Below are 22,947 nucleotides of genomic sequence, written 5' to 3' on the forward strand. Positions count from 1 at the left end.
GGCTAACCGCTGCTGGATCAATTTGATCTTCTTCTATACGCAACTTTAAATAGTTTCCTAGGCAGGTTTTTGCCTAGTGTTTCCTTCTTAGTTCTCATTTAAAACCATCTTATTACACATGAAGTTAAGAGCTAGAGAATAGCCAATGAAATATAATACAGATTTTAACCCTCACTAATTCTATGTATACAAATCTCTGTTGCTTGATATAACCTTTTTAAGTCTAAAAAAATAGCACCAATTCAGCTATTGTATGGGCTTTAATGCTATTTCTGTATCAACAGGGCTAAATGGATAAGCAAGTAAGAGTTTTAAAAAGTCAGCCAAGAAGAAATCTAAAAAATAAAGTTTTTAAAGTTTTTTTTTGTTTCAAGAAATAGAAGATGGATTTAGGAAACCATCATACATGTATTGTGGAGTTTATATTCTTTCCCCCCTCCCAACTTATTAATGATAGCCCTAAGAAGCTACTTGCCTACAAATATATACATAAAAAGAGAATAAATTGCATAAAATTTTATATTTAGAAGTTAGAATATTGCTAATTTAGTACAAAAACTAACAAGTGCTGAATTAATAAACTTCTGTATATTTCCTTTGTCCTCTTGCAAACTAATGTGTCTTTTAATCATTGCAGGATATGATCGACTCTCCTTGCATCGAATATACTGAATGTAATTAAAGACAAATTTGGAATTAGCATTATTTAGAATTAGGGTTGTAATTGATATGTAGCAAAATTACTCTACAAGTAATATGTAATAGTATATGTATTTGATTCTTCTTTTGTTATATTTTAAAAATAAAGCCTGCTAAAGGCTTGAAAAATATCATGGGTACAACCAAGGACGTCCAAGGGGGGATTGGTTAACGCATCCAAAAATTTTTGTAATATCCCAACAAAACTTTTGGAACACAACCATTTACCCCCCCCCCTTTAAAATTAACCTCCCTAACCAGATTCTCTTCCCCCCCCCCCACAAAAATAGAATAAAAAAGCATAAACGTCTCTTATTTCAACTTCAGATAGGCAAAAAATCGTTCTTTTATTTCATACTTCCCTTACTTTAGAACCCCCTACTAAATTTTGACAGAAACGTCCTTGTTGTTCATACTTTTATGCATATTAATAAAAGTTCTACATGCTTTTTTCAACTCCAAATGATGAATCAAATCAATCTTTAGCATCTTAATAAGATTGACTAAAAAGAGTTGAGTTTTGTTTATTTGATTGAGCGCCTTTCTTCACGTTTGCCGCGTGAGATTATACCTTTGTGCATCAATCTTGCCATATCAAAATATCTACATGCAAAGTATCTTCAGTACATAACAGATATAAGAAACATGAAGTAACTAAATTTATTAGCCTTTTATTGTATGAATAAAAGGACGTGTGATTTGTTCAGCTTGACATTTTGCTCGGCTGTTTTAGGAAGCGCATACCCTTGTCAAGAGGGGGGGGGGTGGCAGGATTCCACCATCCTTATCTTTTACTAGGGGTTGATACAACACCCTCCTACACGCTTCTGCTTGCACCCCTTTGGGATAAAAAGTAAACATGTTCTTCAATTTATTATATCTATTGTTTGACTAGTGTGTATCTTTCCATATTATTATATCTATTGTTTGACTAGTGTGTATCTGTCCATATTATTATATCTATTGTTTGACTAGTGTGTATCTGTCCATATTATTATATCTATTGTTTGACTAGTGTGTATCTGTCCATATCTCTACCATCTTTCTTATAACAAAAAGCTAAAACTTTGCATCTATCAATGTGTAAGACTAGGCATATATGGGAATCTTAGCTAGGTGTGGAATCTTTAGGTTTCTTTACATTTTTCTAGATTGGAAGAAAAGAAATTATAACCAGCTATGTAAGTATTAGCCTTTTTTGTCTTATGCGTATGAAAGAAAAGCGTTTTATTTGATCAAATAGGTCGTTATGTTAATTAATTATGTATGTTTTGAAATAGGTTTAGGCTATTTACAATACTTGGTTCAGTTTTAGGCTTTCCTAATTATATCCTTTTAGCTTTCACATTGCCAATCGATTATAGAATTCTGGTGGTTAACAAAATATTAAACACAATTGTGGATACACCCCTAGCTTCTAAGGGGCTCCATATTAAAAGGGGCTAAAAAATAGCTTAAAAACATCCCAAGACATAAATCTGAAAATGAAATAGCCTAAAACCATAAAGCTTTCCTCAAGAGGAGAACTAAATCAGCTTAGTGGTTATTGTAATCAGACAAAAAACCTTACTACATTATATAACAGGATAATGACCAACACTAGATATTAGTATTAGTAGCTGCTCTACCAAATTATGTTGATGAATGTAATGTTGTGATGCCTCTGTTGAAATGCCTGGAACCTAATGTGGGAACACAAGTTCTTGTTAATTGAGCTTTAAGCCATAAAAACTTCTACATACTCACACACACACACACACAGACAAACATATTTATATTGGTAACCTATGGCTTACAATAAAAAAAATATAGAAACTTCACCTGAAAATTTATTTTACTCATATATTATCTTTGTAAAAAAAATAAGAATTTATATTTTTTTAAAAATCCTTTAAGAAAAAATATTTTGTACCAAATTAAACTAATGTGAATCTTTCTAATAATGTACATGAGAAAGTAAATTTAAATTACCATAAGAAATTCAAGATACATGAAGCTGATTTTAATTTCAGCTTTTCTTTTATTGCATTAACTTTTTAGTAGCGAAGCTACTCTATAATTTACTATGTCCGTCCGTCCGTCCGTCAGTCAGTCCGTCCGTAACGCTATGGGGGAAATGGGATTTACTCAGCTCCTATAAAAGATAGGATTCTGAAATTTTTTGACAACATTGCCATCATTAAGGAGCACAATTAACTATAAAACATCAATGGCGGTCGGACGGCTTTTTAGCAAGTTTTAGGCTATTTTTTAATTTTGCACATTTTCCCCCATATCTTTGGTGTTTATGGTCCGATTTTCAAAATTTTTTCAGTTAAAGATATCAAAATTAAATTTTCCGTCATTTGGAGAAAACAATAATGACGGTCAGACTGCCTTTTTGCAGGTTTTTGGCTATTTTTATATTTTTTACATTTTCTCCCATATCTTTGGTGTTTATGATCCGATTTTCAAAATTTTTTCAGTTATACATATCAAAATCAAATTTCACATTGTTTGAAGAAAACAACTATGACAGTCAGACTGCCTTTTTGCAGGTTTTTGGCTATTTTATATATTTTACATTTTCCCCCATATCTTTGGTGTTTTTAGTCCAATTTTCAAAATGTTTTCAGTTAAAAATATCAAAATTAAATTTTCCGTCGTTTGGAGAAAACAAACCATGACGGTCAGTCCCATCCACAAAATTTTGTGCTTCGCTACGTATGGATGTTGTCATCCTTGTTCTAGATGTAAATTGATGATTGTTAAGCAGTGGATATAGAATATACGTGGGTATTATAATAGTTGAAATAATGTCGTCAATTAAGGTTGCTAACATGGAACTCACTTGGCAGTTCATTCATCCAGGGGTAGGTAAAGGGGGATGATGTAGGGTATCGTTATTTTAGCCTGCTGTGAGTTGCACTTTATTAGAGAACATGAAAACCTAAGATCAAAGTTATAATAAACCCATTTGTGCACATGGTTTTGGGAGAAAATGTGATACCCCTATTAAACCAAAATTGAAGGGAGGGGGGGGGGGGTTAACTATGTGAAGACTCTACATGATAAAAGGTGCAAAAAGGTCCTTAAACTATAAGTTGACACGAAAAGCACAAACGTTTTTAACCACCTCCTTTAGATCTAGAGGGTTTGACGTTTTTCTCTTGACACCTAACTTAGCTTTTAGAAGGTGATCACACTGTGTAGATACTTGTTAAGGGGAGTGTAGGGGGTTTGTATTTCGGAGGGTGTATCCACCCCACTTAATTTTTTCAGGAAGGTGAAGACTTCCCCTTTTGGCACCCCTCAGTAATGTGCCAAATGTAATGTGTATCTTTTTTATTTAATACAATTTTCCACAAAAAAAGTTAAATCTGAGGATTTTCAACTTTTGTTTTCTCTGCAGAAAACAGTGGTAAATATGATGCAAGAAATATGTTTTCTAATAATTAGACACCACAAGATCTGAAGTTGGTTGTCCAGTATTGATGGAATCCTCCAAAGTTTTCTGCTTTTAAATTACAATATCCATTGTCTTCCCACACCCAGTACTTGCACTTGCTGTATTTCAAACACTCCAGATGACAATCCTTTGCACTAGCTGTAACAGGTCTAGGTACAACAAGTGTGTATAATCCGCTACTATACATTCTTCCAGGTTTAGAATAATCCTTAATAATTGTGCACTTGGAATTAAGAACATTTGGTACAGTTGCTCTTCTTACATATGCCCAACAAGATAGTTCTTGACCTGGCTGTCTTATGTCAAAGTTACGGAAAACACAAGCATGTTTACCATAGAGATAACCAAAGTAGTATTCAAAACAAGCAGAACTATCTTCACAGGCGAATTGGCAAGATTCCTTGGTGTAACCTGTGTAATATGCATGAGTTGTCTGATTTTCTCTGAAGCTAATATTTTCAATATAACATTCCTTATCCAATGGATAGGACTCACATTGACTCTCATCTCCAACTGCAGCTAGAGCAAACCTGTTCATAGTTATGATCCTAGCATTGTCAGCTACTTCAGCTACTCCAGTAGGTGTACCTGTAGTTGGATGTATTACATTAGGGTTAGAATAGTAGTTAACTCTGGTTCAGTGACCCTCTGCACTGTATGCAAGGATAGTTCTGAGTCCAGTATAATGAGAACCTTTAGGGATAAGGTATCCATAACCATCAGGATAGTAGACATTAGAGCTGACCTCTTTATTGTGCTTCAACCCAATGTTGTGACCAAGTTCATGCCCAAAACTGTAGTAACTAAGAGCACAACTCTTTGCTGTTACACTTATGGAGTTGACATATCCTCTACCACAAGAATCAAAACTGTTAACAAGAAGAGCAGCTGCATCTGCTGAACCTCTCAGTGCCTGAATATTACCTTTCATGTTTTTAAATGCGGTCAACATGTCGCTAGACAAAGGCATATCATCGATTGTGGCTGCCTCAATGCAAATAGCTGCAGCTCTAACAGGAACATTAGAGTTGATGTACCCTTGGTTAGTTTCCTGAATAACCTGTTCCACAAATCCTTCAATGTCAGCAGTAACAGCAGCAAATGAAGGGGTATAGTAAACCTTTATGGTGAATGTTACAATAGTGGTGTTGTCTTCTCTGTTTTCAGGTAAAAGTACTCTTTGAAAAGCAAATTCTTTGTCTAGTTCATCTTCTTCTCCATTGTCTTCTCCAAGTTTATCAACATCAAGTTGTTTAAACACATGAACTCCATTGCCACAGTACTCAACTACATAGGAATCCCCATTGTCCAACTGCATGTGGCCATATATGTCTCCATTGTGCACGGTAAGAACCATATCAACAAGCTCATTCTCATAGTGGTAGGAGTTGTGACTTCCTTTAACTAGGCCATGATATTGAACTGTTGTATTGAAAGGGGCAAGTTCAAGATCTGCATCTCTAAGACTCTTAATGTCAAGTTCCACCTGATGGCAAGACAGAAGCTTATCATCATGGCAGCAAGGAAGATCCTGTCTGGATTCAACAGCAATCTCTTTGAACAGTGATCCGCAGTCCACACCTTAAACAATTATCAGAATTTAAAAAGACCTGATTGAATTTACAAAGATCTGCTTGCCTTACATAAAGCTCATCTAAAATTTATTATCAAACAATACAAGGAAACATAAAAATCCTCACATAAATAAATTTAATATATTAAAATTTTAGACAATTTTTTTTAGTGGCGATATATCTTGGGAGGGTGGTAGCGTTCTACTTTGTATTATACATATATCAAAGATAATTGTGTGCTTACCTAGGATTAAAGCTCCTATTAGCAGGAACTCCTTCATATTAGTCCTAAATGAAAAAATACTATATATTAATTCATTGGAGAAATGTGTTTTACCAACTTTTCATGACATAAGAATATATAAAAAGAGGCTTTAATAATTTAATAAAATTTTACCTTTTACTTGTAGTAAGCAAAATTAACTAATATATTTAGAAAAAAATTTCAATTTATACAAAAGATGTTTTGATTGAGAATGTCTTTAAAAAATCTTTAAATTTAATTTGCAAGTGTACTGAAAATTATTTATATGCAATTATTAAATAAAAGCATTTCCAAAGATTGGAGGGAGCATGGTACAAATTTAAAAATTCTTAAATTTTGTAATTTTAGAAATGATTTAAGGGCAATAAATGTATAAATGTTAATACAGTGTTCAGAAGCTGATTATAAATAACTAATACAAAATTGGGACAGGGTCTTTGCCCAGAGGGCCAGGGGATAGTTACACTTGGCCATAAGAGTATCAGCCAAGTAAATCTAATTTTTCCAATATAAATAACAGCAAAAATTTTTTTCAACATTTCTTTCCAAACAGATAAACATACAGACATATAGAGTAGATAAATTATAGAGTAGATTTGGCTACTAAATCTTTTGACAGCAGTAAGAGGGTTTCATATTGAATCAATATTTATTTCACTTCTCTCTTAAATGTGATTTTGAAAACTGTTAAAGAACCAAAATTTACTGTATCCACTAGGCTCTTACACAGTTTTCAAACTCATGTTCAAGAGAGAGGTGATTTATACACAAATAACACATAAGCGTAGGGTTAGTATTGTAGAGGGGCAGTCAGAAACATACCCTTTCGTTCCAAAGTGTCTATCCTATTATATAAAGTAGTAAGGTTTTTTTTGTCTTTAGGTTAAACTGTTTTTAACCTATTTTTAAAACATATATAAAAAATATACTATGACACCAGTAGAATCAGACTGCAGAGCCTAAATTTGAATTAAATCCCCAATAAACTTTTTTGGGGGGATTTAAATATTAATTTTTACTGTTGCCGTGATCATTTTGACCGAAGCAAAAGGTTTTTTTTTTTATTTGGGTAAAATTCGTAGCTTTTAGAGTGTTTTGCTTCATAAATATTGTATTCTGGTATTGAGTAAAATTAGGCCTTATGATTTTACTATAAAAATTCACCAAAAAGTTAATTCTTTATAATATATCAACGAATTAACATTAACATGTTCTCTCACTTATTTTAAAAACATAAAAAATGGCTGTAAAGGGTTAAATGACAACAAATGTTTATGCAATACAACAAATTTATTTTTGTCACATATACAAATGCGTTATAAAATAAGATTATTCAAACTTATTTTTGAAAATAATTTTAAAAAGAATGTATCCTTTATGTGTATGGTTTTCATTCTTTTCATTTTAATTAAATAAAAATTATTTAACTACATTGGAAATAAGTCACTTTGTGAAAACACTCTTTTTTTGAATTGTTAGGAATTGAAATAAAACAAGACTTCTTATTGGTTAGATTTCAGAATTATTTGTTTTATTGAAAATGTTAGATTTTTCAATGAAATTAATTGTTTTGGAAAAAAAATTATTTCCAATGAACAGAGTAATGTTTTTTTATTGTATCAATATAAAGTGAATTATATAAAAATGTTCTGTAAGCCACAATATTACCCGAAGTAAAAAAAGAGCTTTTGCTTCAGTCAAAATGATTACAGCAACACTAAAAATTAATTTTTTAAATCCCCCAAAAAAAGGTTATTTGGGACTTAATTCAAATTTGGGCTCTGCAGTCTGATTCTATAGGTGTCCTAGTATATTTTTGACCCCCCATTCAAAAATAGGTTAAAAACAGTTTAAGATCTCAATAACTACTGAACTGATTGGATACTCTTTTTTAGGTAAGGCTCAAATAGTTCCCGTGATGGTTTTTTATGCTATCTAAGTTTCAGATTTAGGTCTTGGGATGTTTTTAATTGTTCTAATTAAAGGATTGTTCATCTAGAATTTTTATATTTATTTGGTAAAATAACTCTATAGAAGAAATATTTATTTTTTGTACGGAAAATATTGATTTATAATATAATTGAATTATTGACAAGTGCAAATTGTTGTATGTGAATTTTGTCAATATCAAGAAAAGTTGTGTACAAATAAGGATTAATTCATCCAAAATTAATTTCTAAATATTTTATCAAATTGGATCATAGCTATACACAAAGATGATCAATAAGGGAATTATTCAGAAGAAATTTCAGAAGTTTATCTTGTTATTCTGAGAGAAATTAACTTTCCACTATAACATTATAGATGGACAGACGAATAATTGAGAAGATTTTCTTTGGTTAACCACAAAAAAAAAAAAAACAATTCAAACGCATAGACACTAAGAAGGACATAAATACACACATACGGATCATTGTGTATTTGCTTCGCTTCTAAAAGCTACACAAATCTTCGTCACAAAGAAAGTGTAATCCTTGTACGTATATACATATTACAAAAAATACAATAATAAATAAATAAACAAGTGTTATTTTAAATTGATAAACCAAATAAAGAAAAAATGACGTTATTTATTAACATAGATATACTAAGTACCAAGCAGTTCTACAATTTCAACTGTCTTTAAAAAGCTTAGATTTTGTCGGGAGCTATTTTAAAAAGACTCCAGAGCTGGATCTTTAAATGTGTAGCCGTTGCTGCTGCCAGAGGTACAGCCACTAACCTGGATCTATAAGTCAAATTGGCTACGCGTGGACACGGCTTTAAATCACAACCACTTTTTTAATTTTCAGTAAAAATATGAAGAAAAAAATGATAATAATAATACGTAAAAACCTTAAAAATCCATGTTTTATAGGCAGCACTGGCAGTGGCGACGGCTACGACTACGGCTACGGCAACGGCAACGGCTACACATTTAAAGATCCAGCTCTGATTTTTTAAAAAGATTCCAAAAAGTTTTTCTCTAACCCACAAATAACAAAAGGAATTTCAACAAGACTAAGTTATGGCTTCGAAACCGATTAATATCCGCTGCCTCAAGAACTGGTTCTAAGCCATACTGAAAAATTATGTATTGTATCGTATTATAGCCAGTTTTCAATGAAAATAAAAAATTACAATATTAATATCAGTTTTAATATCCGCAGAAAGCTGTCTTTAATACGATACGATAAGTAATTATTCTTGGGTCCCTCTGGCTATCAAAATTGGCTGTAATCTACTCATTTAATATCCGCAGAAAATTGTCTTTAAAACGATGCGATAAATAACTATTCTTGATTTTTAAAATAGAAATAAAATAAAAAATCATTTCCACATCTATGGTCCCTTTACAGCCTTGATAACCTTATGTGAAGTAGTACTATTAATCAATACGTCAATATCAATATTTTAATATAATTCTTATTTCAAAGTAACAGGATGTCTATGAGTATATCAATGTATACGGCTAACAGTTATCGTTCTCTGTTACAGTGAAGCTTCTAATTACCGGAAAGTTTTACAACTATTTCCCTCCACTCTCTTGAAAGAAGTTTTTACCCCAAAATATTTAGTTGGTTGAACCTCCCCCCCCTATCAATACAGTGCCTAAGGGGGCTCTAGAGGCGTAGCCGCTAGAATATAAACTACCTTTTTTCATAAGTAAAATTATAAGTACTATTTTGTAGTTTTTAATAACCTATTTCTGTACAAAACTTGTTAAAATTATAGGCGCAATTAAAATTCTTAAGGCCAATTCAAGCATCTTACTTTTTCGCCATTTTATTTTTATTTATTTGTTTATTTTAGGGTTAAAAATGTGCATAATTTACTTTCAAGTTTTTTGAAAAATAATATATAATTGCTAGGAATTCGTATATGCATATTTTGGAACATGTTTAAAAAGAATATTTGTTAGTTTTAAGTATTTTGTATTATATAATATTTCTGCGCTATGTATTTTTTCTTGAAATAAGCACATGCTTTTTGTTATTATTTATTAAATATTATTTATAACTGTAGTACCAGGGGTCATTGGGCTGTTTATTACAGTAGTCCCCAAAGTTTTATAATAACTTTTTCTCATTCGTTGGTTAATAGCTTTGGAGACTTTTATTGAATTTTGATTGATTGGTTCATAAAGTTAAGTAAAAACTTTTCAACAACTTATTGTAATCTACAGAAATTTTGTGTATCATTAATGGGGAGCTATCAGCCATTATATTATCCCTTTAGGTCCTTGCTGTAGAACGCAAAAGGTATAGTAATAATTTCTCTTTTTTCCCAAATAGACAGAAAAGTGATAAAATTAAGGGTGTTTCCCCATCCTTATATACTCCGTGCAGTATTTCTGGTCAGAAATAAAGAAATAAGAAAGTAAGACAATACTGTGCTTTCCCTTGTAGTGCTTGTTGAAGACTGAAATCCCGCCCCCCCCCCCCCAAATCTAACTTAGTTTTAGCCTAGTTTTAATGCTAATTCCAAGTTAGGGTTAGGAAAGCCCCACATGAATAACCCGAAAAAATACAACCCCCTCCCCCCACGCAGATTTCTTTGTCAAAATTCAAGCATTTTTCAGTGGAATGGAGTTTAGAGATTTTTTCTAAAAAAAATTTAAAAAATTAAATAATGTTGAAGTAAAAGACCATTGCTCCCAAAGCGTTTGTAAATATTTTCAGTATTACATCTTTGTACTCTATCTTATAGATTATGCTTCTATGGGAAGCTAGATATTCAATTCATTTTTTACTTATTTAATCATCTTTATACCCCTGATATGTTGTTAAAATTATGCTTATTCCTGGGTAATACGGTTAGCTACACATACAATTTATTACCATGCTTTGTCAGTTATAAAATACTAGCGGTTACGCAGCGCACCTAGCATCTAGGGGCTAGAAAAATAGCATTAAACCATCTAAAGAACTAAATCTGAAAACGAAATAGCCTAAAACTTTCACAGGACCTATGTAAATCTTACCTAAAATAGAGAACTAAATCGGTTCAGTAGTTATTGAGATCTTAAGCTTCAGGCAAAAAGAACCTACTACTTTATATGATACTAGCGGCTGCGCCCCTAGCCTCTAGGGGCTTTGCCTCAAGAGGTTTGATGAACCTATTTTTGTGTTATTTAAATTTTAAAAGAAAAAGGGTGTTGGGTGATTTTTTTTTTGGGGGGGGGGGTGGCGTAGTCGAACCCCCTTTTTAAATTTTAGTTTTAAAAAGAAAAAAAATTTGGGGTGGTTATTTTTCATTTTTTTTTGGGGGGGGGGGGTTGGGGGTGTCCAACCCCCAAGAAAATAGCTTAAAATTATCACAGGACCTGTAGGTATATTCCCTGAAGAGTAGAGCCCAATTGGTTCAGTGATTACTGAGATCTTAAGCTTCAGATAGGCAGACAGACAGACAAACAGACATCATACTACTTTATTATTTATAGACATACTTTATATAATAGGAAGACTAAACATCACCATTCTAAAAGACTAAACCCCAAGCACCTATCAAGGAGTTTAGCCACTATATAAATATGTCTTGTTTGTCAGAAGGAATAGTTATTAGATTTTATACCATTTAAACACAAACCTACTTTTCTTTCTCTATAAATACATATATTGATTTTAGAATTGTAAAACAAAAGACAATCAACGATAAATTGATGTAAATAAATCCCCAATCATGATAATTTAAATTGTCCCTACTGAAGATTCAAATTATTGGTGAAAAAGTTTAGAAACTACAAGTTTGTTCTTTTACTAGTTGTTTTTCCCCAGGCCTCAAAGGGAGGGCGAAGAAGGTCCAGCAAATAGCCTTAAACCCCCCAAAGACAATTATATAGCTTGCAAAATAACAATCAATTTGTACCTGCAGTTTCCGAGATCTATATCTTCATACAAAAAAACAACAATCATTTTAAAATCTAGACAATTTTTCTCAATTTGCCTATGTGTGTTTTTATTTGTGTGATAATTTGATTATTACAGACCAACCGACAAAACAAGACTTTTAGAGTAGCATTGAAAGCTCTTTATTGAGCCTATTGCAAAAAACTTTGGTCAAATGTTTTTATCCTCTTTTTTCATAGGCACTATAAAGAGCTTCCAATAATTAGGTTGGCATGAAATCAACTTAAAGCATATGATTTTTAATCATTATTATTTCTAAAATGTGTATAGGGAGTATGCTTATAAAAATATGTGGTAAAGCCTAAAGTATGAATTTAAATTTTAAAAATATCAAGTTAGCTCATACGCGAAATTTACCATCACGACTATTTAACGCTTAACCCTTTAATTTCGAAAGAAAAAAAATATTGTTTAATTTTATTTATTATTATCTATAATACTTTTAGAAATACAGTCTCTAAACAGTGTACTAATTCTACATATACTTTTATATACACCCGCTCGTCGTCGGTGAGGTGATAGGTTCGAATCTCGGCCAACGTCATAACTAAAGACATACAAAATATTTCCTAGGTGCGCGACATAAATAGTAAGAGTAAGGAGGAATGCCTTGGCCAATTCAGACGCAACTCATTATTATGTACAGTTAGGACTTCTCAGACAAAGGTCGTTCAAGGGTTGGTTGTCTGTTCATTCTTACTTAACCTAATATTCTTGAGTATTAGAGTTTCGCATCTTATTACATGCAGATAATGCTCTGGATTCTCTAGATGATCTCTTGAAAATCACTGTATTAAAGTTTACTGGTTGCTTTCACTCAAACCTATTGCATAAACAACCTCCCCCTCTCCTTTCTTCCTTTTTAAAAGGAAAAATATTTTTAGCTCCTGTGTGCGGCTCTAACCCTGCGGGATACTTTCCCTTCGGGGTACTACACTACGGGGCTCTTCTAACCTTAATTCGATTGTGGGCAATTTGAAGAAAAATCTCCATTTACTGCTCTTAAACTTATTAGCTTTTTGGTAAATTAATTCCTTTTTTTTGGCAAAAAGGGTTAAAATATAAGACTGCCCCACCCAAAAAGTAATATGCCACCTTTTTAAACTTTTTCTAACAATGTTAGCCAAGTAGAAAATGAAATCATAGTAATCCTTAAACAAAACAAATACGATTTTATCCATTTGTAGTGTTGTAATTATACTGTTATTTCTAAATACAAAAAAAAATTAAAACTTAAGACAAAGGTGTGTACTCACAGTGCCTTCGAAGGTGCTTTGACTTTAGTGTCAGAACCTAAATTGGGACATAGTGCATTTCATTACCTTAGGTTAGGTTACTTCATTTCACTTTTCAATAAAATCTAAAATGCAGCAGTTTTTGAGAAAATTAGATTTAAAAATTTCAAGTTCAATTTTCACCCGCTAGGAGTTACCGCATAATCATGACAAGAAAAGCAAAGATTATTTATTTAAAATTTTGAACAACTTTGCTTTTATAAAGTCAGTCATAAAACCTCTCTATATATGATTTATTTAAGGCTGAATTTCCGTGACCTTAGCAAAGCAATTGATAAAAATGGCCATAAATTAACTCACTTCAGGAGTGGTTTTATGACTGACTTTATAAAAGCAAAATTGTTCAAAATTTTAAATAAATAATCTTTGCTTTTCTTGTCATGATTATGCTGTAACTCCTAGTGGGTGAAAATTGAACTTGAAATTTTCAAATTTAATTTTCTGAAAAACCGCTGCATTTTAGATTTTATTGAAAAGTGAAATGAAGTTACCTAACCTAGGGTAATGAAATGCACTATGTCCCAATTTAGGTTCTGACACAAAAGTCAAAGCACCTTCATTTGCACTGTGTACTATGTTCTTTTTAAAGAATTTAGTATTTAAAATTTTTACCAGTTTTGTGTTTCTGTATGTACCGAAGGATCTCGCTAACCGCTTGGATGATATGGTTCACCTATACTGTGTAGCCTCTCTAGGGTCCAGTGAAGGTTTATAACTATTTTGGGTAGTATAAAAATTAAAGTGATGTGTGATGGATTCCTCACTTAAAGTGCCCCTATTGGACTCTAAAGCCGCTATAATAAATATATAATTTAAAAAGTAAATATATAATTTGAAAGTCCGTACAAATCTTAATAATAGAAACGCTACCTTACTATATTTAAGAATACCTTTAAATATATATAATGGAAAGCAATCTTACATGTTATATTTTATTACCAGAAATCAAGTATCCACCCTTAAAAGCATATCCGTGCACATGAGTGGGGTACTAAATGAAGTTTACCCCCCCCCCCCCTCTACAGAAAATTTCCTAAGTGAAGTCAACAGAGAAGACAGAGAAGGGGGGGGGATTCTATAGAACTTTTATATATACATTTTATAACTTCCCCCACCCCTCAACCCCCCCCCCCCCGGGCCCCAACAAAATGGTGTGCACGCCCTTGCCAAAAAGGTTTACTTTCAATTTGACCTCTTCACATAAATTTCACGTTTAGGTGATTTTGTTATCCAAGAAAATATTATTTTAACCATTGTACTATTCTGAAACATAGCTACTGCAAAACTTATTTATTTCGTTAGTATGTCGGTCAGTAATGGCAATTACATTCACAAGTTGCACAGAAACAATAAATTTAAAACTTTTTAAAGAAAAAGTTAAACACAAATAAAAATCCTCAAAATTAGTTGATTTGAAAAATTTGCTGTATTTTTGCGGATTTTCAATTTTATCAAGAAGGAAAAGTTGAGGAAAAAAGATTTAAAGTTAAAATGCAAACAGCTTATGAAATAATTTCTTCCTGAAATAATGGTCAGAATTAACCATATTATTCAAATCTATTTATAAATAGTTATAATAGAGATAAACTAGAGACATATTGTCTTATTCGGCCAATAGGAGAATACTGACGGTACGTCCCAGACCTGTCATTGGTTCAAACATTTTATAGATTTAAGTACGTAAGGGCATAATTTTTCATTTCTTGAATAGATCTTGTAAATACAAAAAATAAACAATTATCTAAATATATTATACCTAATTAATAAATACATTATGTACGTAAATACTACATAAAACCTGTATAGTAAAGTATCTTTGCTACTATTATTTAATAGTTATTAATTAAGTCACAACTGATAAATAAAAGTAATCCACAAGAATCAGTCAGAAAAAAGCTAGATCTTTATAAATAACACTATAAATTGTTAACAGAAATTCCTATATCTATTTAAAACATAATAATTCATAACTAATTTATTTTTCTTAATTAAAATTAATTAACTTCTTTATAATAGGCCTCCTGCATATCTAAACAGAATTGTTGTGCCTCAATTTTATTGATGTTTTCATCTTCTTTAATGAATTTTTATTATTATTTAATACTTTTATATTTGGAGTTTAATGGATCATTTTTTTTGACACCCCCCCACCCGCTATTCTTTTTCCGGAGGCATTAGTTTTGGAGATAGCTGTCTATAGTGCCCTAGCAAAATTGGGATAGATGCCACTGCTTTTGGTTTACCTATTCTATTGATGTCAGGAAATACCCTATATCCCATTTTTTTTCTAGGGGATATCTTTCACCCTTCCCTTTCTCTTTCCCTCTTCCATGACGTTAATAGAAAAGGTAGGCCAAAAACGATGACATCTATCCCCATTTTTCTAGGGCACTAACTACAGCTACGTTTTAGAGAATACGAAAAGAACAATATACTTCTTGGTCTTTTCCTAATACAAATATAAAGTATTTTTTATTTGCTAGCGGATTCGCTTCTAGCTTTTAGCTATGGGCTCTATATTATACTTGGTAAGGTAGAAAAAATGGCCTTAACCATGTTAAGACATAAATTTGTTATTTAACAGCCAAAACCATTTTATAGACTTATTCATAGCTTCATAGATGGTAAAAGTGGTTACATAAACCCTTAGGTCTTTCAAACTAATTTTGTTTGTTTTGATGACAACTAATCCTTTTAGTTGCACGACCTTTGTCTTGATGTTTTAATTGTGCATGTTGATGAGTTGTCCTTTTTCAGGCAAAAGCATTCCCCCTACTCTTACTAATAATGCTGCAACCTGTCACAGCCGCAGTAGGATCCATTCTTAACGTCCTTATTTATGTTGGGCAGAGATTCGAACCTATCAACTTCCATACACGAGCGGATGCGCTACGTGACATGCCAAGTTATACCAAGATATTATACCACTAAAGCAAAGAAAAAGTGATTTTTTGGCATCAATACTCCAGAATAATTGCCAAGTGTGGCTGTGTGTCACCCTCGTGAAATGTATATGAACACATTAACTTTATTGGTGTACAAAAATAAATATAAAAAAACCACCCACACCATAGCTTCAGATACCAAGCTGGGGGGCCATTTTTGAGCAGGTATCCGTGGATTCACTAAACAAGGATGATAACGGTCAAAACTGGAGAAATGTAATAGGTTACAACTTTAGAATTGCCTGATGAATCAGCTTGAAGAAAATATAGGCATAAAAGAATAGTTGAATAGTTACTTATCGCATCGTATTATGACAGCTTTCCGCGGATAATAAAATTAAAAATAAAAAAATAAAAAGATTAAAAGATTAAAACGAGTTTTACAGGTGTTAATATTACGATTTTCATTTTACTATTTGTGCAATACTGTTCTACTGCAAAACCGGTTCTAATCCAGCGGATATTAGTCGGTTTAGCAGCCATACTGGAAATTATAATATTGATAATATTTTTTTGCTAATTGTAGTTTAAAGTTTGGGGTATATTCCCTTTCGTGACAACGCCTCTTAAGGAGCGTTTCTTCGTATTTTCACAGTAGCTTTTCTTCTATTTCTAGCCCCTGTCAGTGGCTCTAACTCTGCGGAGCAATCCCCTAACCTAACCTAAAATAACCATAAAAAGCCATTGTTAAAATACGACAAAATGACACTTAAGAGGCGTTCTCACGAAAGTTTGTATTTACAATTAAAATATATGATAATATATGTTCAAAATAATGCTTCTTGATACTTTAAACTTATTGTAACCATGGCCACAACGCCCGGCCCACTGGCCTGCCAAAGTTATGGTCAAATAAAATATATCATTAATTAATGTTAATGCTTTAAATAAATGAGAAATCTTACAAACCTGTAATACAGAGGTGGGTAATTAGAAAAATTTGTAGGTAATGCTACCCTTTGGCCTTTGCCAATTCTGTAATACAAGTTTTAGGAAGCCACCACAGAATAATCTTTTTAAGCAATACATGATTCTTTTGAAACCATACGTCCATGTACCACGTTCAATAGATTATATTATTCAATAACAAACACCAATTTTAGTGCTCAATATTTATTGTAGAAAAAGAATACTTTCATCAAATTTTCAGTATTGCTCAAAATTTTCGTTAGATGAATTGGTTCTGAGCCATACAGAAAATATGAAATAAGTATTGTATCATATTTGTACTAGATAATTTTTTTTACCAAAAAAGACAATCTAGAATAAATCCATTTTAGTTGGACTGGGCATTCAGTCCCTTGGGCTCAACAAAATAGGTGTTAAAGTTAAGATTTTCAATTTTCTTTAAAGAAAACTGTCTGAAATATATATTTTTTTTTACTTAAACACCACAAGTTCTGTAGTTGATTGTCCATTTTTGGAGTTTGAATTTGCTAAAGTCTTCTACTTTTAAATTACAATATCCATTGTCTTGCCAAACCCAGTACTTGCACTTGCTGTTTTTCAAACACTCCAGATGGCAATCCTTTGCACTAGCTGTAACAGGTCTAGGATTAACAGTAGCGTATCTAACGATTCTTCCAGGTTTAGAACAATCCTTAACAATTGTGCACTTGGGATTAGGAACATTTAGTACAGTTGCTCTTCTTACATATGCCCAACCACGTAGTTCTTGACCTGGTTGTACTATGGCAAAGTTACGTAAAATGCAGTAATGATAACCATAGACAATGCCATAGTAGTATTCAAAACAAGCTGAACTAGCTTCACAGTCTGATTGGCAAGATTCCTTGGTATAACCTGTGTAATATACACGTTGTCTCGTATTTTCTCTGAAACTAACATTTTCAATATAACATTCCTTATCCAATAGATAGGAATCACATTGACTTTCATCCCCAACTGCAGCTAGAGCAAACCTGTTCATGGTGATAATCCTAGCACTGTCAGCTACTCCAGCTACTCCAGTAGGTGTACCTGTAGTTGGATGTATTACATTAGGGTTAGAATAGTAGTTTACTTTTATTCGGTGACCAACTGCACTGTATGCAAGGATAGTTCTGAGTCCAGTAGAATGAGAACCTTTAGGGATGAGGTATCCATAACCATCAGGGTAGTAGACATTATTGTCGATCTCTCTATTGTGCTGCAGTCCAATGTTGTGACCTAATTCATGTCCAAAAGTGTAGTGACCAAGAGCACAACTCTTCTTTGTCACACTCAGTGTATTTCCACTGGCTATGGAATTGACATATCCTATACCACAACCATCCATACTTTTAACAAAGAGAGCAGCTGCATCTGCTGAGCCTCTCAGTGCCTGGACATTACCTTTCATTCTTTTAAATGCTTTTATTGTGTCAATGTCAGTAGGCATATCATCAATTGTGGCTGCCTCAATGCAAATAGCTGCAACTCTTAGAGGAACGTGAGAGTTGATGTAACCTTGGTTAGTTTCCTGAATCACCTGTTCCACAAATCCCTCAATGTCAGCAGTAACAGCAGCAAATGAAGGGGTATAGTAAACCTTTATGGTGAATGTTACAATAGTGGTGTTGTCTTCTCTGTCTTTAGGTGTAAGTGCTCTCTGAAAAGCAAATTCTTCATCTAGTTCATCTTCTTCTCCATTGTCTTCTCCAAGATTCTCTACATCTAGTTGTTTCATAACATGAATCCCATCACCGCAATACTCAACAGTATAAGAGTCTCCATTGTCCAATGCCATATGACCATAAATGTCTCCATTATGGACAGTAAGCACCAGATCAACAAGATCATTTTCATAATGGTAAGAGTTCTTACTTCCCTGAACCAGTCCCTTGTACTGCACAGTAGTGTTCAGAGGGGCCAACTCAAGGTCTTGATCTCCAAGACTGTTCACATCCAAGTCAACTTGATGACAGGACAGAAGATTGTCATCTTGACAACATGGAAGATCCATTCTGGATTCCACAGCTCGCTCTTTGAACAGGGCACCACCATTGGCACCTTCAAAAACATAATTTTTATATTTGGATTGTAATACTTGATATACAACTTTTTAGTATTCTGATGAACTAATTTTAAACACTGACTAACTTTACATATATGTATATTTGTTTCAAAAAGAAAAATAAGTTTGTCAAAAGTACTGCTAATGGGATAACGATATGATGATATTAAAAGAAAGTAGGAGATATTTTGTAAGGAAATCCTCAGAAAAGTGTCTAGTAACAACAAAAATGTTTTTTTTTATTTTCTGCAAAATCAACAAAAAACAAGGGTGACAACATCCATAAATAGTGAAGCTAAAAAATAATGAATGGATATTGAGAAAAAATTTACTATAGAGCCATGTCATACAATAAACATTAAACTTGATGAAATAGGGAAATCACACAACCTGTAAAATTACCAAAACTTGAAAATCTAGGAATCGATCTAGCACTGTAATAAAAAGACAAATCTTAATGAAAATTGCTGAAAATATGTAGAATATGAGCGTATTCTCTGATAATTTCAGCCATCAATCCTGAATAGGAATCCAGAAAATCAGGAAAAGCTAAAAATCCAGGAATCGATCTAGCACCCCAATTGATAAACTTAGTGAAAATATGTTAAATTAAAATAATTAATAAATCCCTGAAAGTTTTACCCCTCTATCTTGAAAAGGAGTTGAGAAAATCCCGAATACTTGAAAATCTAGGAATCGATCTATCACTCAAAATAATAGACAGGTGGACATACAATGTAAAGATTAGATGGGCATAAGTCATAAAAATCTTAACTAAAAATTTCAGCTGTCTATCTTGAAAAGCAGCTTAGAAAACCATATTTCCCCAAATGTTTCATTCAGACGGACAGACGGACAATAGACATACGAACAGACTGACATTTTAAATTATAGAGTAGCTAAAAGTGATACTAACTTTAAGTGTTTTAATTTTTAAAAAAGTGAATGTACCTGTCCACAAAATGGCTCCAAGTAGCAGGTAAATTTTCATAACCATTTCTCAATCAACCCTTTATCAAAAATATTAATTAACTTTCTTTATTATGTTATTTTATTGGAGTAAAACACTAGAGGTAGAAAGGGTTAAATAACTGTATCTCCCCATCTCAACCGCCTAGAGCAACCTTTCTATTGGGTCATTGAAAATCAGCCAATGATATCGCTTATATTAACACAGCCAAGTAGCAGAAAATAATTTAGAAGCAGACAAAATAGGTCTTTGAAAAAGGAAGGGAGTTAGTTGTCTGTATATATATCTATACTATAGATCTGTTGTTATTTTACAAGAAGAATTAAACAAGGAAGTTGTTAGTTGAGACTTAGATTTTTATATTCAATTGTGTCTATGAAATGTGAGTTTAAGCCAAGTCTTGACATCTAGATACACATATCTGATATCTATAATACAAAGTAGCTTGATGTCTGTCCGTCTGTCCGTCTGACCGTCTGTCTGTCCGTCTGTCTGTCTGTCCCTTAAGATCTCGGTAACCACTGAACCGATCGGATTCTACTCTTCAGGGAATATACCTACTGGTCCTGTGGTGGTTTTAGGCTATTTTCTTGGGGGGTGGGACACCCCCAACCCCCCCAAAAATAAAAAAATCCAACCCCCAAAATTTTTTTTTTTACATTTTTTGTAAAATCTCAGTAACTGCTGATCAAATTGGGCTCTACCCTTCTAGGAATATACCTACTGGTCCTCTGGTGGTTTTAAGCTATTTTCTTGGGGGGTGGGACACCCCAACCCCCCCAAAAATAAAAAATCCCCACTTCCAAATTTTTTTTTTTTTAATTTTTTTAAAACAAAAACCAGTAATTGGGGTGGGGGAACCCCACTGCAACATGGGGCGAAGCCCCCATGAATCCCCCCCCCCCGAAAAAAAATCTAAATATTTTTTTTTTAATTTTAATTTTTGTGTATGCGAACAACCTAGGTCTAATTTTTACAAATTGAAATTTTTGTGTATACGGCAAACAACCTGGGTTTAATTTGTACAAATTTAAATTTTTCTGCATAAAGCGCACAACCTGGGTTTAATTTTACCACAGAGTAATTAAACAAAGAATAATTTTTTGAATATTTCTATTAAGAAGGGTTGACTTCCCAGACTATATAGGGCGAAGCCCCTAGAGGCTAGGGGCGAAGCCGCTAGTTTGAAATAAATTATTACTAAATTAAGAAACTCATAAAAACAAGGATGACAACATCCATAAGTAGCGAAGCTAAAAAAATATCAAGAAACATCTGGAAAAAATAATCTATAGAGTATGTCATAAAAAAACTTTAACTTTAAAAATCACAAAATGTATAATGGTCTTTTGAAGCATTAATCTAATAAGAAAAATGTTAAAATCTAAAATTCGATTTAGCACCCCGACCAATAGTAAGTCTTTACAAAACTTGGTCAAAATATGAAGAATGTTGACTTAATTAATCACTAAAAATTCCACCCGTTTATCTTGAATAGGAGTTGAAAATCATAAAAACTTGAAAAAATAAGAATCGATCTAGCACCCCAACCAATAAGGGTATCGTAATAAAACTAGATGGAAATATGTAGAGTTTGAATTTATTCAATCCCTGAAAATTTCAGCTGTCTATCTTGTATAGGGACCGAAAAAATCACGAAAATTTAAAAATCTAGGAATCGATCTAGCACCCCAGCCAAAAAAGGCATCATAATCAAACTTTATAGAAATATGTAGAGTATGAATTTATTTAACCCCAAAAATTCCAGCCGTTTATCTTGAACAGGAATTGAGAAAATTACAAAAAACGTAAAAATCTAGAAATCGATCTAGCACCCCAATTAATAGACATATGGACAAAACAATGTATACATTAGATGAGCATATGTCATAGTAATCTTCACTAAAAATTTCAGCTGTCTATCTCTGATAGAAGCCGAGAAAATCACGTTTCCCCCATAGCGTTACTGACTGACGAACGGACGGAAGGACGGACGGACTGACAGACAAAGTGATTTTATATAGTAGCTTCGCTACTAATAAACAAATATATATTTATAGATATAAGGAAATAATATTATGAGGTTTTAAAAATAATCTTTCTGATTCAAACTTAAGGGAAAAAAACAATTATTGATAAGAAATATGAAAAGTGGGTTTTAGTGTAAAAATCTAAACTTACCTGATAGAGAAATAGATAATGAAATAACTGATGAATTAATGTGAGCGTTTTTCTCTATTTATACAATTTTTGCCAAGGAAACTGAAAAAAACATTTGTTCATGATTTGTAAAGAATATGTCCTTGAAGAAAAATATCTTTTCTAAAGTTATGTTTATTTTAGATGTAAAGCAACTATAAGACTTTTTTTTACCTTCCCATATCTTCGACAAGCTTGGTAAATAGGAATCTGCCTAATTTCCACTCTAGAAAATCATACAAAACTTATTGTAAAAGTTCATTGGTTGTAAAATATAAGTAGAGAATTCAATTAAATTCAGCAGAGGTATCAGAATCAATATTTAATAAAGGAGAAAGGTGCCAAAAATAATCATTTTCCCACAGATTTTCTTTGGATTTGCATATCTTTTTGGTTCACCATTATTTCCCCAAAATACTGTTTTTGAGATCTTGGGCTCTATTGGTGCAAATTAATAAAAAAATAACAGTGGACCTAGTAAGGAAAAGATGCTTACATTTTATATTTATAGTAAAATCATCAAAAAAAATAACGAAGATGCTAATCTGAATATTCGGATTTGCCTATTTTTTTGGTTCTCAATGTATATGATTTCTTCTCTCAAATATATTTTCTTAAGTTTTTTCTCAGATTTTGTAACCTACATTTTTTTCTTGAATTATTTTACTT

At 32.4% G+C, this 22,947-nt stretch overlaps 2 protein-coding genes across 2 annotated transcripts; both read right to left on the bottom strand.

The window, feature by feature from the left end:
* Positions 1-4,784: 4,784 nt before the first annotated feature.
* Positions 4,785-6,027, bottom strand: LOC145325247 (peptidyl-Asp metalloendopeptidase-like). The gene is made up of 2 exons (XM_080168179.1): positions 5,966-6,027; positions 4,785-5,728 (listed from the first exon to the last, which is right to left on the bottom strand). The coding sequence occupies exons 1-2, from the start codon at positions 6,000-6,002 to the stop codon at positions 4,785-4,787; spliced, it is 981 nt and encodes a 326-aa protein (XP_080024305.1). The 5' UTR covers positions 6,003-6,027.
* An 11,353-nt stretch (positions 6,028-17,380) lies between these two features.
* Positions 17,381-22,292, bottom strand: LOC145325249 (uncharacterized). The gene is made up of 3 exons (XM_080168180.1): positions 22,261-22,292; positions 20,061-20,119; positions 17,381-19,105 (listed from the first exon to the last, which is right to left on the bottom strand). Exons 2-3 carry the CDS (start codon positions 20,104-20,106, stop codon positions 17,499-17,501), a joined length of 1,653 nt encoding a protein of 550 aa, XP_080024306.1. The 5' UTR covers positions 20,107-20,119; positions 22,261-22,292; the 3' UTR covers positions 17,381-17,498.
* Positions 22,293-22,947: the final 655 nt, after the last annotated feature.

This window comes from Acartia tonsa, chromosome 7, assembly GCF_053477335.1.
Source record: "Acartia tonsa isolate MP-2025a chromosome 7, ASM5347733v1, whole genome shotgun sequence".
Lineage (NCBI taxonomy): Eukaryota > Metazoa > Arthropoda > Copepoda > Calanoida > Acartiidae > Acartia > Acartia tonsa.

What these genes read in the sequence shown, in the direction of transcription:
- LOC145325249 (XM_080168180.1), bottom strand. Translation starts at nt 20,106, where the DNA reads ATGGTTATGAAAATTTACCTGCTACTTGGAGCCATTTTGTGGACAG. An exon ending in TGGAGCCATTTTGTGGACAG is followed by an intron (nt 19,106 to 20,060) that starts GTACATTCACTT and finishes ATGTTTTTGAAG; the next exon opens with GTGCCAATGGTGGTGCCCTG.
- LOC145325247 (XM_080168179.1), bottom strand. Translation starts at nt 6,002, where the DNA reads ATGAAGGAGTTCCTGCTAATAGGAGCTTTAATCCTAG. An exon ending in AATAGGAGCTTTAATCCTAG is followed by an intron (nt 5,729 to 5,965) that starts GTAAGCACACAA and finishes TAATTGTTTAAG; the next exon opens with GTGTGGACTGCGGATCACTG.